Here is a 16,864-nt window from a genome sequence, read left to right as displayed (position 1 = left end):
CCTTGTGTGCATTTATCAGACAGTGGGCTCCTGCTCCCTGTGGGTTGTGGGCTTTCCCTGGACCCCTCCTTGGGCTGCTGCCAAACTAGGTTGCTGCCTTGAAAATCCACTCAGGCTTCTACTGCTCTGTTCTATGTAGCAGCAGTCAGTCTCACACTTCAAAGTGAGACTGTCATAGTCAGCAGATTTGATGAGACAAATGGGAATTTTTAAAGGGAGGGAGGGAGGGAGAGAGGTTTTTTCCCATGTTAAAAATTAGGAAACACTGGCTGGGAGGTGATGTGCATGCCTTTAATCCCAGCACTCAGGAGGCAGAGGCAGGTAGATCAGCTTGTTCTACAGAGTGGAGTTCCAGGACAGACTCCAAAGCTACAGAGAAACCATATTTAAAAACAAACAAAAAAAACTAACAAACAAAGAAACACTATAGAGGGAGTTAGGTCTCTGAATGATTACATAATGGATGGTTTAAAAATGGAGCAATTAATGAGTGGCTAATTAACTTAGATGGGATTTATATAATGTCAATTATAAACATTATTGGTTTGATAATTCTTGTTTTATCCGCTAAAAAGTACCAAGATACAAGTCTTAGTAAAGATATGAGTACCAAGATACAAGTCTTAGAAAAGCTGGATTCCTGTGTAAATGTTAAGATTTGGAATATTTACAGAAGTGACAGTCTCATATGGTAAGCATTCACTTTTTGTGCTGCAGATGTTAAACTCATGGTCAACTAGTAAAAGAATTTACAAGGCTGGAGAAACTTGATTACAGCAATATTGGAGCATGGTCCTCAATTACAGTGGAGGACCTGGTGGAAAGATGAGGCTAGAACCATTGAACAAGGAAGTAGGGTTAGAGGTATTGAAATCTCCCAAGAACAACCTCCTGGAGAGGGCATTTATGCTGATGTACAATGACAGTCTCTATTTGATGACCACACCTGGCTTTATGCTGTGCAGCAGCTGTGAATGCTTGAGACAGAACTGAAGAAGTCAGAAAGAGAACTGAGTCAGATACTAAAGTTATACAGGGTCCAAAAGAAAACTTGACTGATTTTTTTTAAACAAAGACTGACTTCAGCAGTAAATAGAATAAATTCAAAAGCTAGGTAATTAATTGAATCTTTGGCTTTTGAAAATGCTAATTCACGCCGGGCGTTGGTGGCGCACGCCTTTAATCCCAGCACTCAGGAGGCAGAGGCAGGCGGATCTCTGTGAGACCAGCCTGGACTACCAAGTAAGTTCCAGGACAGCCTCCAAAGACAGAGAAACCCTGTCTTGAAAAAAAAAGAAAATGCTAATTCACAATTCAAAAGGGTAATTAGGGCTTTAAAGGCAAGATCAGCACCCATAGAGGAATAGATCCAAGATACAGTCAATATTGAATCTCATAACCATGTTGATGCTTGGATAGGAGAGGTGATTTTCTGAGACTTGAAGAAAAATCAAAAAGGTGTTTTAATTGTGTCAAACAAGGTCACCTAAAAAGGGATTGTTTCTAGAAACAATGTTTTTTTATGGAATAATCCAAACAAAAGGCTCCTCCCTTCTCAAGTATACAAAAGGTGTGGCAAAGGAAAACATTAGACTAATGAATGCAGATCAACAAGGAACAGACAAGGTAACCAAATGCCTTGGGGGGAGGCTCTTACAGGCCCCCATATCAAATTTGGTTCAGTTGTTCCCTGTAATTGTGGGAGAAACTCCTCCCCAGAGAAATTTTAAAAACCTAATGCCAATTGTAAAAAAAAAAAAAAAAAAAAAAAACTATACTGCTCTGGATGACAGAACAGCTTTAGAAGATAAAACAAAATTTCATGAGAAACCATAAAGCAAAAATAGAGAAAGATTAGATTTGAACACACGAGACCTCTTAATTTGAAAAACTGATAGTCTATCAAATAGTGTGACTGTTCAATCTAAACTACCTTATAAGAATAACAAATACTTTTCACTTGAACATATATAACTTGCCAAAAGGGAACCTCCCCAAAATTAGGGTTGGGGCAGGGTTTTGTTTTTGTCTTTTCAGGAGGATAAAGGCATCCAACTAAGGAATCTGAAGACAACTGGGAAAATGAGACATCTGAAGAAAAAGGACAAATCACCCAGAAAAAATGTTCCACTAAAGAGAGAAAATTGGCCTATTAGTAAATCACATTTCCAACAGGATAAAATTTCGTAAATATGCCCAAATATTTGTTTATGCTTTTCTCTACAGACATATAATGCAAATGGTCCATTTGTAGTCCAGTCCAATTAAAAAATTTGGAGTTGGAGTGTGGTTCTCTCCTTCTAATAACATAAGGTTCATTTTTTTTTTTTTATGACAATGAGACATGTCTGCTCCTGGCAGTACCAATCTACTTCAGAGATATTGAGCATCAAAGAAACTCCATATGGAGTTTACTTCTTTGTGGCAAAAGTTAGCCCCTGGGCAAGAAACTGCATTTGCCTCGCCTGCTGACAGTATGCTATCCAAATTGGACAAATAGGACACATAGGGAAAAGACTGCCGAACTTTGCCAAGACAAGGTAGGACAGCCCTTCAGAAAATCCTGCTTCACAGAAAAGTCTGTCAGATATTCTAGGCCTATAGTCAGAAAATGGATGCCCCAAGGTTACAGAGAAACCCTGGGTGACTGTTCAGTTTCTGTCATTTCTCACATTTTTTTGTAAGACACTTGTTTGCACTTCCTGCTTACTTAGGTAATAGAGTTGAAGACTAGATAGTCATAGTTTTCCTTGTTAACAAATTTAGAAAGAAACTCATAAAAGAGGTGTAAAATGCACAATGTTGAGAGATATGAAGAGATAATTTTGGGTTGGTAATACAAATTAGGATAGAAGGTGAATAGATAATGGAGTCTTTTCTATGAATTTGTCAAATGCATATGGACTAGAAACTGTTAATGTAATTCTTGGCTGTATATATTGTATCTAATTGTACTTACTGTATATAGTTTTCCAATGTCAGTTATAACCTTCCCTTTTTATTTAGACAAAAAGGGGGAAATGTGATATTTTGTTTGTGTTTTGACAAATAAAGCTTGCCTGGAGATCAGAGGGCAGAGATAGCCACTAATCAACCATAGAGGTCTGGTGGTCTGTACAGAAAGGAGACAGGAAGTGACAACATGGGGTAGAGACAGGAAGTGATAAGGCAGGGTGTAAACAGGATCTCTGCCACATTCGATCTGAGGAGCAGAGGAAAGAAGTGACTGTGGCTACTCCTTCGCTTCTCTGATCTTTCAGCTCTCACCGCAATATGTGAGTCCAGGTTCTCATTGATAAGACAAATTAGGATCACACTTCAAATCCCTGTCACAACTACTGTCTCCAAAAAGAAAAGCCCAACAAGATTGTTAAAAGTAATCCCTGTCACAACTACTGTCTCCAAAAAGAAAAGCCCAACAAGATTGTTAAAAGTATATACTTCTGTGGTGAAACTATACACAGTGCATATGCAGAAAGGTGCCAAAAGTAAGGAAGAAGACTCAGCTGAAGGAAATGCCACAGTGCTATTTTCTGACTACAATGGTGGCCAAGTGTTATACAATGTTTTACATGCACATTTTAGTACATTTTATGTGTGTATGCCATGGCACTTGTGTGGGGGTCAGAAACAACTTGTGGAAGCCAGTCCTCTCCTTCCACCACACAGGTCCCAGGGATCCAACTCAGAGTGTTGTCAAGACTTGGTAGCAAGCACCTCCTTCTCACTATCTCACTAGCCCACAATTTTGCTTTGGATTTTTTGAGACAGGGTCTCACTATGTAGCTCTAGCTGTCCTGGAACTCAGCATGTAGATCAGGCTGGTCTCAAGCTCACAGAGATCCTCCTGCCTCTGCCTCCCGAGTGCTGGGATTAAATGTATGGACAACCAAGCCTGGCCTACCTACAATTTTTTAATAAAAAGAGACAAAGGTTCTATAAGGCGCCGGGCGGTGGTGGCGCACGCCTTTAATCCCAGCACTCAGGAGGCAGAGGCAGGTGGATCTCTGTGCATTGGAGGCCAGGCTGAACTGACAGCCTCCAAAACAATACAGAGAAACCTTGCCTCGTAAAAACCAAAAAAAAAAAAAAAAGTTCTATAAGGCATGAAACTAAAAAATACTTAACTTGAAAAACTAAGTAGAAAATACAAAAAGTGCTATATGTTCAACAAATTGCAGACTATAACTCTATGCATTTAACAAGTACTTCCTGAGAATTTGTCATGAGCCTAGAACTCTGGATTTAGTGACTAAAATACAAACAGTTCTCACTGACCTGATGGCACAGGTGTAGGGGAGCTGACTCCACCCTCTTATCTGAGGTGGGTGGACCCAGTAGCCCAGACTGATCAGCTCAGCTACCACCCAGGCCCACAGCCGGGCCTTGGGTTGGCCCACCCTAACATCAAACCAGTCTAGGACCTACTGGAGCTCATGAAGGAACTGGTCCTGTGGAATCCCACAGAATGTTCATGACTCAGGCAGCCACAAGATAACCCTGAGAAGTTTCAGTGAGGATCCAGTGATGATGGTGCACCAGAAACCAGACGCCTTGAACCGGACCTGTGACTCAATGCAATTTGCCAGTAAAGCTGATTGGACAAAAGGGTGTGCTGTGTGACACATACTCCCAATGCCACGAGGACAGATGAAGAGGTGATGGAGAGGGTGGAAAGAAGGAGATCTGGCATTACAGAGAATGTTACATAAGTAGAATCATATATCATGTAGGCATTAGGAACTAGCTTGCTCAATGGCTTATAATCCCGGCTATTCATCTGAGCAGTTGCAGGTATCAGCAGCTATAGTCCTTCTTGTTGCTAAGTAGCTTAACTAACTGTTGAGGACTTCTAAATTGATTCCAATTTGGGGCCATTACCCCTAGAGCTACTGATCATTTGCATACAGGTGTTTATGTGACTCTAAGTATTAATTTCTCCAGGATTAATGCCCAGAAGTGCAATTGTTGGGTTGTGTAATAATTATGAGTTATTTTACAAAATGTAAAGGATGTGGGGGGGGGGAACTTATGGAACGTACTACTTTGAAAGCTAATTTAAAAATATAAGTTTGTATTTTTTTAAAGGAGTTCCAACACGGGTATATACATGAGTGGGTAATGTGTCCCCCAGAAAACATGTATTATTAAATACCTTCTTACAAGTTTTTGGTCAGGGAGACACCAGAAGCACAGCCCCAATCACTACCACCCAAAACAACACAGGCTATTTCCATTGTTCTTGGTTGCCCAATGTAACTAGATGGTAAGACCTAATTGCTGAAGATATAACACACTTTGGTTGCATAAAGGACACCAGATAACTAAAGATAGAACTGACCTGAAAATTTCCTCTTGGCTGGCTAGTTTTCATAATCCCAGAAGGTGTTGTTATACAGGCCACTAGGGAAGAAAGAACATCAATGGCCTTACTAAGCACTGGACCCTGAATGCTATGATATAGGCAACGGAGGCAAAATGTGACTGCTGGTGCAATAGTGGTATAAAGGATACAAGGATAACCAACTGCCTTCTGACTGGATTTAAAGTCTGCTCCATAAAAGGTATAAACCTAGTGCAAAGCCCATCGCTCAGAGGAAAGAGGTTACAGGCCCTAAAAGGGAACCTTACTATTGTCGTTTTGCTTAACAGACACATTGTTAGACTGCCTTCTAAATACTTATGTTTATATCCACAGTCTATGTTGACCAAAGAAGCCGCTAGTTACAGTGGGCAGCAATTCAGAGACTCGCAGTACACTGAGAAGTGATTGCTGAATAGTCAACTTAAACGTGACATCTAAATTAACCCCCACCCCAAGGTTCAGGAAAGAAGAGGTGGAGAGAATTTGAGACAAGTTTTAGGGAGTTCTATGAAGTGCTGTCTTCCAGACATGGCATGGCTGTTGCCCTAAAGAGCTTACCGCAGTTATGGTTACCTAGATAAGACATAGACAAGAGCGCACACCTTTAATCCCAGCACTGGGAGTCAGAAACAAATGGATCTCTCTGAGGCCAGCTTGGTCTACAGAACTAGTTCCAGGAAAGTCAGGCTATAAAAAGAAAGCCTGTCTCAAAATACCAATAATAAAAAAATAAATAAAACATATGTTTTATAACTTGACTTGAAAAATCATATAAAATTCCAATTTTAGTACTCATTCTCTTATATATTGTCTATGGGTGCTTTCATACTATAGTGGCAGAGCTGACTAGCTGTGATGAAAACACTATGTCCACAGAGCCTGAAATATTGACCATCTGGCTATGAAAGCTTGCCAATATTGATGAACTAAATAAGACTGATATGTAGAGTCAATCTCAAATGACTTCTTTGTAGAAACTTGATGTGGGATGCCCCTCTGTATGCTGTGAATATGTTTTATTACCATTGGTTAATAAAGAAGCTGATTTGGCCAATAGCCAGGCAAAATATAGTTAGGTGGGAGATGCCATGTAGCCTCCAGAGGAGTAACATGCCATAGCATTACAGATTAGTAGAAATGGGTTAATTTAATTATGAAAGCTAATTAGTAATATCTGAGCCATTGACCAAACAATCCTAATTAATATTAAGTCTCACAGTGGTTATTTGGGAACTGGCAGGTGGGAGAGAAACTTCCAGAATGATACTACAATTCATATAGAAATGCAAGGGACCCAGAATAACTAAAGCAATGTTGAAAAGGACAAGGTTGGGGGACATACTTCATAATTTGAGATCACAATACAAACCAGTAATCAAGACTGTACAGTACTGGCAAAGAACACAGATCAATGACAGAAAAGTAGAGAAATCTACATGTAGAAAGGTAGTTAATTTTCAACAAAGATGTCAACACGATTCAATGAGAAAAGAACATTCTCTTTAACCAAAGTGCTGGATTCCACATGCAAAAGAAGAGTCAGGCCACTACCTTGACCACAAACTCAAAATGGATCAAACTTGGATATGAGCACTACAACTCTACAATTCTTAGAAGAAATGAGTAGTATTTGTGATTTCAGATAATGCAGTGGTTTCTTAAATATGTAACATACTGCAAAGACAAAATAGACAAATTGGACTTCATCAAAATGTAAAGCTTTTGTGTTCTGAAGAATACTATCAAGAAAGTGAGTCAGCCAGGCAGTGGTGCACATGCCTAGAATCCTAGCACCTGGGAGGCAGAGGCAGGAGGATCTCTGTGAGTTCCAGGACAGCCTAGTCTATAAAGTGAGTTTCAAGACAGCCAGGACTACACAAAGAAACGCTATCTCAAAAAACCAAAAAAGATATATATATATAGAGAGAGAGAGAAAGGGAGGGAGGGAGGAGAGGGGGAGGGAGAGGGAGGAAAGGAGGAAGGGAGGAAGGAAGGAAAAGGAATTGAGTCAGGGAACTGAGCTGGGCAGAGGTTCAATGGGCGAAAGTACTGGCTTTACAAGCCTAAATCCTGAGTTTAACTCTTCAGCATTCATGCAAAAACTGGGTGTGGCTATGCATGCCTGTAACCTCACTGTGGTGGATAGGGACAGGATCACCAGTGTTTTGCCCAGCCAGCTTAAAAGAAATCAGCAGCTTTAGGTTCAGTCAAAGACATGAAGAACAATAGAAGAAGACACTCAACATCCTGTTTTGGCCTCTGTGTACACACATATATACACTATACACCATTCAACACACACTACGCACATGCCACATACCACAAGGGCAAATCTATAGTATGCTAGCATTTGTCAAGAGGACCACAGCAAGTTTTGAAGTCAACTTGTGTTATATAGTATACTAGACCAGACAGAGGTACATAGCAAACTCCTGTCTCAAAAATAAACAAAATGAAAAGACAATTCACAGAAAGCCTTTACAAATTATATCTGATAAGGAAATAGTGTCCAGAACATGAGAAATTGCTATAAATCAACAAGACACATAACAAACAAACAAAAAAATGCCTTCTGTAGCCAGGTTTTCTATTTGCAGCTAAATGCAATAACTGATAACACCAATGTGGCTTTTCTCTACCCTTTGTCCCTCCCCCACTACAACTCTTACCCTCACTCATTTCACCCAGCAAAAAAAATGACATCACTAATCCCCACTCAAGGAAGCTTTTGACAACTTCTCCCTGCAGGAACACTCGGAAGTTTGTGTTAACATAAAAAGGGCAAAAAATAAAAACTACTTAATAAGATTCCAAAGTCTTCAACCTTATTAGTAATCAAAGAACTGTCTAAAAATGTATATAAGTGAGTTTTTGTTTGTTTACTGCTAGATTTATCAAATTTCCCAGCACTTGGGAAGCTAAGGCAGCAGAATCGCTAGTTTGAGGTCAACCAAGTTGCAGGCCAGACTGGGCTATATAAATGAGACACTGTCTCAAAAAACTACCAAAACCTAGAAATTGTCAGAATATAGCTTTAGCAAAGGCATGAAATGCATATTTATATACTTTATTTTTCATTTTATGTATCTAGTCTTTGAGAATTCCATACATGTATACAATGTGTTTTGGTCATATCTACCCCCTCTTCATTCATTGCTTTTGATAGTAATATCTAGAGGATATTTCAGCAATATAGATTGTGTTGAAACCTAAAATATCCACAGTTTGTTAATCCTACTCTTTGGTATTTGCTCTAGGGAGACTGTGTTAGTTAGATTTTTGTCACTATCTAAATCCTGAGAGAGTAGGAGAAGACAAGAGAGGGCCATGGTATGAATATGACCAAAATACTTTATATGCATATATGAAGCATTATAATGAAGGATATTATGTATAACTCCTCTTCCATACACCCTCCTAGTAGATTCTTGACTCTAAAAATGTTTATTCCAAAAAAGCCTTCAACTAGACATTACCTAAACATCCTGTGTAAGATACTATCTTGCTTACTATGTCCCTCCCTAGAATTTTAGCTTCATGAGGACATAATGTTACCTGCTAAAATCTGCAGCTAGAATAATGCTAGGCAAACAGGAGATGATCAGTAAATATTGATAAGTGAATGACTACAATCAGGAAAAATGAGGTAGGAATCTGAAGAATGAAAAATGTTAAAAGTGAATGTCAACTGCTTAAGGCCCATCAGACCCACCACAGCCAGTCCCAAAGAGCTCCTGCATCCTATACACTGAGCAGGGAACGAGCTCCCAGCTATTTCAACAGAAGCCCACGCACGGCTGTGACACTAGTTCTCTGTAACACAATGAGAGCCATGAAAATAGAACAGATTTATTCTAAAATTGTTTTGGCTGGTCTCAATTTGGAAAAAAAGGAGGGCTTTTAACTGAAGCAAATGGACAAAAATGCCAAAATTGAAGCTTCTAAGCAGTGAGTTTGTTATTTATTATTAATGAACACCTGTTTTTCCAACAGCAAAGTATACAGAAATATGAAATATATGCTTTTATGTAAAATAACTACAAGCCTAATGCAGCTGATTTGGGGAAATATTCCAGTTAGTTCTTGCTGTACAGTATAATAACAAGGTTTTAAAACTTTTAAAAGCTTTTGTTCCAAACTACTTTTGTCTATAAATAATTTAAAAATCTGTCCTAACATATGCCCAGATTTTATCTGGAAGGACACATAAGGAGTAACAGTGCTTGCTCCTGCGGACAGAGTTAGGTACTCAGGAGGATGGGGAGGGAGATGTTTTATTATTTAACCTTTCCTAACTTTGGAACTGTGCCATGTTAATGAATTACTTATGCAAAAACCGATTGAATTTGTGCTTGAAGCAGCTGCAGAGCAGTCACCTACCCCACCCCCACCCTCGTTTATAGAAGATATGGGGTATGTGAACTTCCACAATTCCTGACACCCAGAGAGACAGAGTCATGTTAAGAATCTAATAATTAAAAAATACTTATACAGCCAGGCATGGTGGCACATGCCTTTAATCCCAGCACTGAAGAGACAGAGGCAGGAGAATAGCTCTCTGTGAGTTCCAGGCCAGCCAGAGTTACGTAGTGAGACTGTCTCAAAAGCAAAAACATAAAAAATAAAAAAATATTACTTATCTAAAGGGAAGGATTTTCTACTCAAACACACTTTGACCTTATAGAAGAAAAATTTATTCCTATATTTTAATCTATCAAATAAGCCAGCATTTCTCCCCAAATTTTTATTTTTTTAAACTAGACTCTCAGGACAGCAAAAGGATCCCATCATAAGCACACGAACAAAAAAATTACTAAAAGTAGGCTGGGAATATAGCTCAGTGGTAAAGCACTTGCCTAGCATGTGTAAAGCCTTAAGCTAAATTCCCAGCAACAAAACAATTTTTTTTCCTAAATGAGGATTAATAATGAGATTCTTCAGTAGGTTGTTTCCTGAAAGTTCTCCTTATTAATTACACAAATCCACACTAGAAATAAAATGCCCAATTGAAAGGCCTGAACTGCAAGAAAGTACAGGGTGAACACTCAGCATAGACTTCCAGGAAATGTCTTGAGCATCTTTTTTTTTTTTAAGGCCATTGATATTCATGGTCTCTCTTCTGTTTCAAATATTCTCTCCAGTCACATGCAGCAAGCTTCCGAAGGATGACAAGATGTCAGCAAAAAACAGGATTTTTTTTTTACTGGCACACTTGCGATATCTACAGAGTGGCCCATGTTCTAAAACAAGTCTGACTGTAACACTGGTAAAAATCATTCCCTGGTGTAAACTGCGCATCACCAACATGTGCATTTTATTTCCAGCAGAAAATAGATACGCAATAAATATCAATCGACTCTTCCATATATATGCGCACAGACATATAATTTTTATTAATAATCACACCTAAGTAACTCCCCATGTAGTTGACAACCCCAACTCATCCAATTACCTGCAGACCAACAGGAGCATACAGAAACAGACCTCTCCGGTGATGCTTGAAACCTTGTTACTACAGTGCAACACGAACTAAACAAAACAGGCTGCTTCAAGTGTCACTTGGAAAAGGACTATCCCATTGGATGGTTCACATTCCCCCACCCTCAAGCACTCCCGCTGAGGCTTCCTGAAAGCATTATGTCATCCACTATCTGCAAGTCTCTCACGCTGTCCTGCGCTCCCAGCATCTAGGCCTAAAGAGGCGAGCCCAGAGAGGTCTCGCCCTCTCCAAGTTCTCGTGGAGTCATGTGAGACACAGCCCCAGTTTCTCCCGAAGACAGAAACAAGTTAGCTCCCTAACTTGACAAGCTGAGAAGGGCGAAAGCACTGGGGCCGAGACGACCCTCGGCGAGTCCCCCGCAGGCCTGACCAGGCTCTGCCTCCACTGAGGAAGGCCAAAGACCCCACAAGGCGAGGGTCAGGGCCAGGAAGAGGGTTGGCCTCAGGAAGGCACCGCGACCCTCTCTCGGGGCAGGGAATCGCGTTGGCTGTCTCCAGCACGCAGGCCAGGGGAGCGGCCCAGGGCGGGAGCTACGGCGCCCGGACTCACGGTCGGGGCAGCGGCTCCTCGGCAGGACCCGGCAGCGGCGGTGGTGGCGGTGCAAGCGGCGGCGCCTGCCCCTGAGGCGGCGGCTGAGGGGGCTGAGGCGGCGGCGGTGGTGGTGGCGGCTGTTGCTGTTGCTGTTGCTGCTGCTGCTGGAACGACTTGAGCGACTCGAAAGCCTTCATCAGCTTTTCCAGGGTTGCCATGACGGCCTCCTGCCCTGCGGGACAGACCCCGAAGGCTTGAAGCCTACTCGCACTCCGCGGCGCCACTTAGCAGCGGGGAAATGAATGGGGATCTGCGCGGCGGGCAAAAGCGGAACCAAAGCGCTCAGCCATCTTGGGCCCGTCCCGGCAACCCCCGCGGCGCCTGCGTCCTGTGACGTCATGCCGACGGAGGCGAGGCCACGCTGGATCCGCAGATTTGACAGGCCGAAGCGTCGTCTTTCCCAAAGCCTGTATGTAAGCACGCCGGGCCTCTGCCAACTTGCTAGGAATCTCCACACCTTCGATATGACCCCGCCCCTCTCCGACAAACCAAGCCTCTGATTGGCGAGAGCGGGGAGAGAGCGTGATGAAGTGGGCGGAGCGGGCTGTTAGATGAGGGGCGGAGCCGAACCAAGAGCGGGTTTGAGGGGCGTGGCCCAGCACTAGATTAGGATTTAATCGCGATGGGAAAAAAAGAGGGGAGGTGGGCGAAGGAGTTGGCAACTCACCAGGGTTTGGGGAGACAAGGAAGGCGAAGAAATTGGAAAGGGGAAGGGCAACAAACAAATTTCCCTGCAGAAAGCCACCCTACACCGGGATGGAGCTCAGAACCGGAAACCCAGAGAGGATTCATGGTCCACAAGCTGACAGGTGGCCTGCAATACAGTCCAGAATGCAGTATGCTAAGGGCCCCATGAAATGAGAAGGGAACCAGAGTGACCCTGATGCAGGACCAAAGAACCGTTGTGATCCGTGGACCCCTGAAGCACGGGCCAGGAAGCCTTTAAAAAAAAAAAAAAGGCAGCACCTGAGGATATGCTGTAGAGGAAGCTGATAAAGTGTTTCAAGCAAGCAACAGTGCCTGCAGCCCAAAGAGATGCTGGGGTTAGTGCAACTTTAATCAGACACTTCAGAGTGCTGGCCCATGGCACTGCTCTGGCCATTAGCCAGAACCTACTAGGGGCCTCATTGCCACTGGACTGAGGTCCTTGTCTCCAACATCTCCATCTCCCACAGGCGAGCAATTAAACAGGAAGCTAAGAATAGTATAGTATGGATACACCTAGCTCCTGCAGCCAGTCCAGCAGAAAGTGTTGGCTTCAGAAAGAGCTGTCTGGAGGTGATGCATTCAGTGAAGAACCCTCTTAAACTCTTCAGGCTACCCTAAGACTCAAGAGCCCTATTCCATGGCCATGAGAAACTCCTCCATCTTTTCAAAATGGCCAAGTAGACAGGAGTCAACACTGTTCCTATGGGAAGTGTAAGCAACCCACACAGTCAAACTGAGGACAGCAGAGAAACAATCTTTAGATTCCATGTCCCTCCAGTTACTAATGCCACTGTCCACTGCACAGAGCCAATGCCAGCTCCAACATGAGGCAAGCTCTACCAACTGGTAGCTGCTAGTAGGCAGACTTGGAAGGCCCAGTGAGCCCTGCCTCTTAACATTCTCTAAGCTATGGCATCCCTGTTTCCAAGTATGGGCAGCTGACATCTGACTTCTCACCAATACAAGACAAAGATAAGGATGTAGCACTGTTGTTTGGTTACAAACGTAACCTTACTCCTGCTGACTACCATCTTCTCAACTTGCATTGATGTTTAATTAGATTTATTTTTATTTTATGTGTGCATGTTTTGCCAGTTTGTATGTGTTGTACCACATGCATTGTTTGATGCCTGAGGTCAGAGAGGACATCAGATCCCCTGGAACTGGAGTTATAGGTGGTTATAAGCCACCATGTGGGTGCTAAGAATCAAACCTGGGTCCTCTACAAGAGCAACAAGTGCTCTTACCTGTTGAACCATCTCTCCAGCCCTGCTTACACACATTGAGAAAGAGCAACTGGAAAGACTGACATAAAGAACTGCCCATGGTCAACAATCAGGACTGACAGTGGTGGTCCATCAGCCCACAAAGAAGTGGACTCTGCCAACATCACTAAAGCTCTAAGGTGATTCTTCTGAAGCCATGCTTTCAGATAAGAGGGAACTGGTACCCGATTTCCCACTGTGAGAAGCAGGCAGCTGAGGACTTACATAAGCTGGACCCAGATTCTGGACCCACAGAAACTGAATAGTCATATAGTAGTTGTTGGGCAGCAAAGTACAGGTATATTGTTTGACTTGCACTGCTTTGTATCAAGGTACCACCATCTGGGAGTTATCATTGGATGTTTATATTCTCATAGTCCCAAACTAAAAATTCAAAATCCAGGTGTTGGTAGAGCAGCTTCCACTTGAGGCCTTACACCATCCTCCCTCTGTGTCTGTGTCCTAATTTTTTTATAAGAACATAAGTAACTGGATTAAGATCTAATAACCTTGGTTTATCTCAAGACCTCTTTAATTCTCTCTCCAGGACTTAGTGGTGCATGTCTGTAATCCCAGCAATAGAGAGGTTGAGGCGGGAGCATTTCAAACAAGGACAACCTTGGCTACATAGTGAGTTCCAAGACAGAATAGCTGCATATATCAAGACCCATCAGGAGAGGGGAGAGGCCACCATTTGTTTTCCAAACACAGACCCATTCTGATATTCTGAGGAGTTAGTGCTTTGGTATATAAATTATGTGATACAATTCCATCCATAAAAATAAGTAATACAGTTGCATTCTAACAATTAATGTGACCTTATTCAGAAATATGGCCTGTTTTTTAATATGGGCAACTTGTCATTTAGTTAAGGTACTACAGTTCCTATCTCTCCATAGCTAACCTGAACCATGTGACTAAATAAGTCCTGGTCAGTGAGATACAAGCAGAAATAGTGTTACTTCTAAACAGTTTTGTACAAAGGAAAGGGTACATCCATCTTCTTCCAGATGCTTGTAATAAAAATGTGTTGTTTAGCAGTAGAGCAGTCATTTTGGGGTCTATGTGAAACTCACATTCTGAGATAAAGGAGTTGGAAAGAGTTGGGTGGATGATGGGTGCTGTCATTCTAGCTGCCTGTCCATTTCTGAATTTATTTTACTGTGGCAGAGCAATACATTTCCATTTTGTCTAAGCCACAATTACTATGTGATGGGAGATGTAATTCTGTAAATCTGTCTCTTATTGTTGTTGAATAAAGCACTGTTGGCCAATAGGGAAGCAAGATAGGTGGGACTAGGAGTCAAGGAGGATTCTGGGAAAGAGAGGCAGAAACACAATGTAGCCCGCCAGAGGAGTAAGAGGTCCTGACCATTTTCTCTGGTAAAAGAAATACTTAGATTAACAATTATGGGTTAAATACTTAAGTCAGAGCTATCAGTAAGAAACTAAGCAAACGGCCAACAGCTTAATAATTAATACAGCCTCATGTGTGTTCTTTTGGGACTGATGCAGCTCTGGAACCAGGCTGGCGAGAAGACAACACTCTACAACTGTGAGTAACACTATTAGATGCACCTACGCTAAATTTTGACCAGTTCTGAGGAATCTGTGTCACCGAGACATCATATGGCAATACAGGTCTAGCCATTCCCGGAAGAAAGTCTTATGCCTAGAACTTCCCATAGGTCCCACAGGATATCTGATGAGAAAGCCTTGTAAAAAGGGCTGTCAAAGCAAGGCAGTGATGGTGCATGCCTTTAATCCTAGCACTTGGGAGGCAGAGGCAGGAGGCTCTCTGTGAGTTCAAAGCCAGTCTGGTCTTCAGAATGAGTTCCAGAACAGACAAGGCAAGCCCCTGGGAGGTTGAAGCAGGCAGATCTCTGTGAGTTTGAAGTTGGGCTGGTCTACAAAGCGAGTTCTAGGACATCCCGGACTACATAAAGACACCCTGTCTCACAGCGAGCCCAGCTTCAGGTGAGATTGGGTCCCCGGCTGGGACCACCCGCCCATCACCCATCCCCCCCATCTTCGGGGCCGCTCCCGGCTTCTAGAAGAGCCTCCCACACAGGAAAGAGATCAGCCCCTCCAAGACCCCAACCCAGCGAGCCCAGCTTCAGGTGAGATTGGGTCCCCGGCTGGGACCACCCGCCCATCACCCATCCCCCTCCATCTTCGGGGCCGCTCCCGGCTTCCAGAGCCGCCCACACAGGAAAGAGATCAGCCCCTCCAAGACCCCAACCCAGCGAGCCCAGCTTCAGAAAAGAGATCAGCCCCTCCAAGACCCCAACCCCAGCGAGGCCAGCTTCAGCTTCAGCTGCAGTAAGGAAGGAGACCAGTGGAGACAGAAAGCCCCCACCAGCACCCACTGGAAGAAGAGATGGGAAGAAGACAGAATAAGAGATCACTCAGCAATAGAAACACCAACATGACCCCACCAGAATCCAGGGATCCAACACCAGCAAGACCTGAAAAGCACTACATAGATGAAGAAGAGGAGACAGACCTTAAAAATTATTTCATGCAGCTCCCCAAGACCCCAACCCAGCGAGTCCAGCTTCAGGTGAGATTGGGTCTCTGGCTGGGACCACCCGCCCATCACCCATCCCCCTCCATCTTCGGGGCCGCTCCTGGCTTCCAGAAGAGCCGCCCACACAGGAAAGAGATCAGCTCCTCCAAGACCCCAACCCAGCAAGCCCAGCTTCAGGTGAGATTGGGTCCCCGGCTGGGACCACCCGCCCATCACCCATCCCCCTCCATCTTCGGGGCCGCTCCGGGCTTCCAGAAGAGCCGCCCACACAGGAAAGAGATCAGCTCCCCAAGACCCCAACCCAGCGAGTCCAGCTTCAGGTGAGATTGGGTCTCTGGCTGGGACCACCCGCCCATCACCCATCCCCCTCCATCTTCGGGGCCGCTCCTGGCTTCCAGAAGAGCCGCCCACACAGGAAAGAGATCAGCTCCTCCAAGACCCCAACCCAGCAAGCCCAGCTTCAGGTGAGATTGGGTCCCCGGCTGGGACCACCCGCCCATCACCCATCCCCCTCCATCTTCGGGGCCGCTCCGGGCTTCCAGAAGAGCCGCCCACACAGGAAAGAGATCAGCTCCCCAAGACCCCAACCCAGCGAGTCCAGCTTCAGGTGAGATTGGGTCTCTGGCTGGGACCACCCGCCCATCACCCATCCCCCTCCATCTTCGGGGCCGCTCCTGGCTTCCAGAAGAGCCGCCCACACAGGAAAGAGATCAGCTCCTCCAAGACCCCAACCCAGCGAGCCCAGCTTCAGGTGAGATTGGGTCCCCGGCTGGGACCACCCGCCCATCACCCATCCCCCTCCATCTTCGGGGCCGCTCCCGGCTTCCAGAAGAGCCGCCCACACAGGAAAGAGATCAGCTCCCCAAGACCCCAACCCAGCGAGTCCAGCTTCAGGTGAGATTGGG

At 43.9% G+C, this 16,864-nt stretch overlaps 1 protein-coding gene across 2 annotated transcripts in view; it reads right to left on the bottom strand.

The window, feature by feature from the left end:
* Htt (huntingtin) overlaps positions 1 to 11,756 on the bottom strand; it is a 141,818-nt gene extending 130,062 nt beyond the window's left edge. The window contains exon 1 of one of the 2 annotated variants that reach the window (XM_040746950.1): positions 11,415 to 11,756. In XM_040746950.1, coding sequence (XP_040602884.1) covers positions 11,415 to 11,614 — 200 coding nt within the window. In that variant the 5' untranslated portion in view covers positions 11,615 to 11,756. Of the gene's footprint in view, positions 1 to 10,817; positions 11,344 to 11,414 lie in introns of those variants that run through there. The other variant, XM_040746951.1, reaches the window with a different exon arrangement.
* Positions 11,757 to 16,864: the final 5,108 nt, after the last annotated feature.

This window comes from Mesocricetus auratus, unplaced genomic scaffold (assembly GCF_017639785.1).
Source record: "Mesocricetus auratus isolate SY011 unplaced genomic scaffold, BCM_Maur_2.0 Super-Scaffold_100006, whole genome shotgun sequence".
Classification (NCBI taxonomy): Eukaryota; Metazoa; Chordata; class Mammalia; order Rodentia; family Cricetidae; genus Mesocricetus; species Mesocricetus auratus.
The sequence above is the reverse complement of the archived record's forward strand: the minus strand, read 5'-3'. Positions and strand labels throughout refer to the sequence as shown.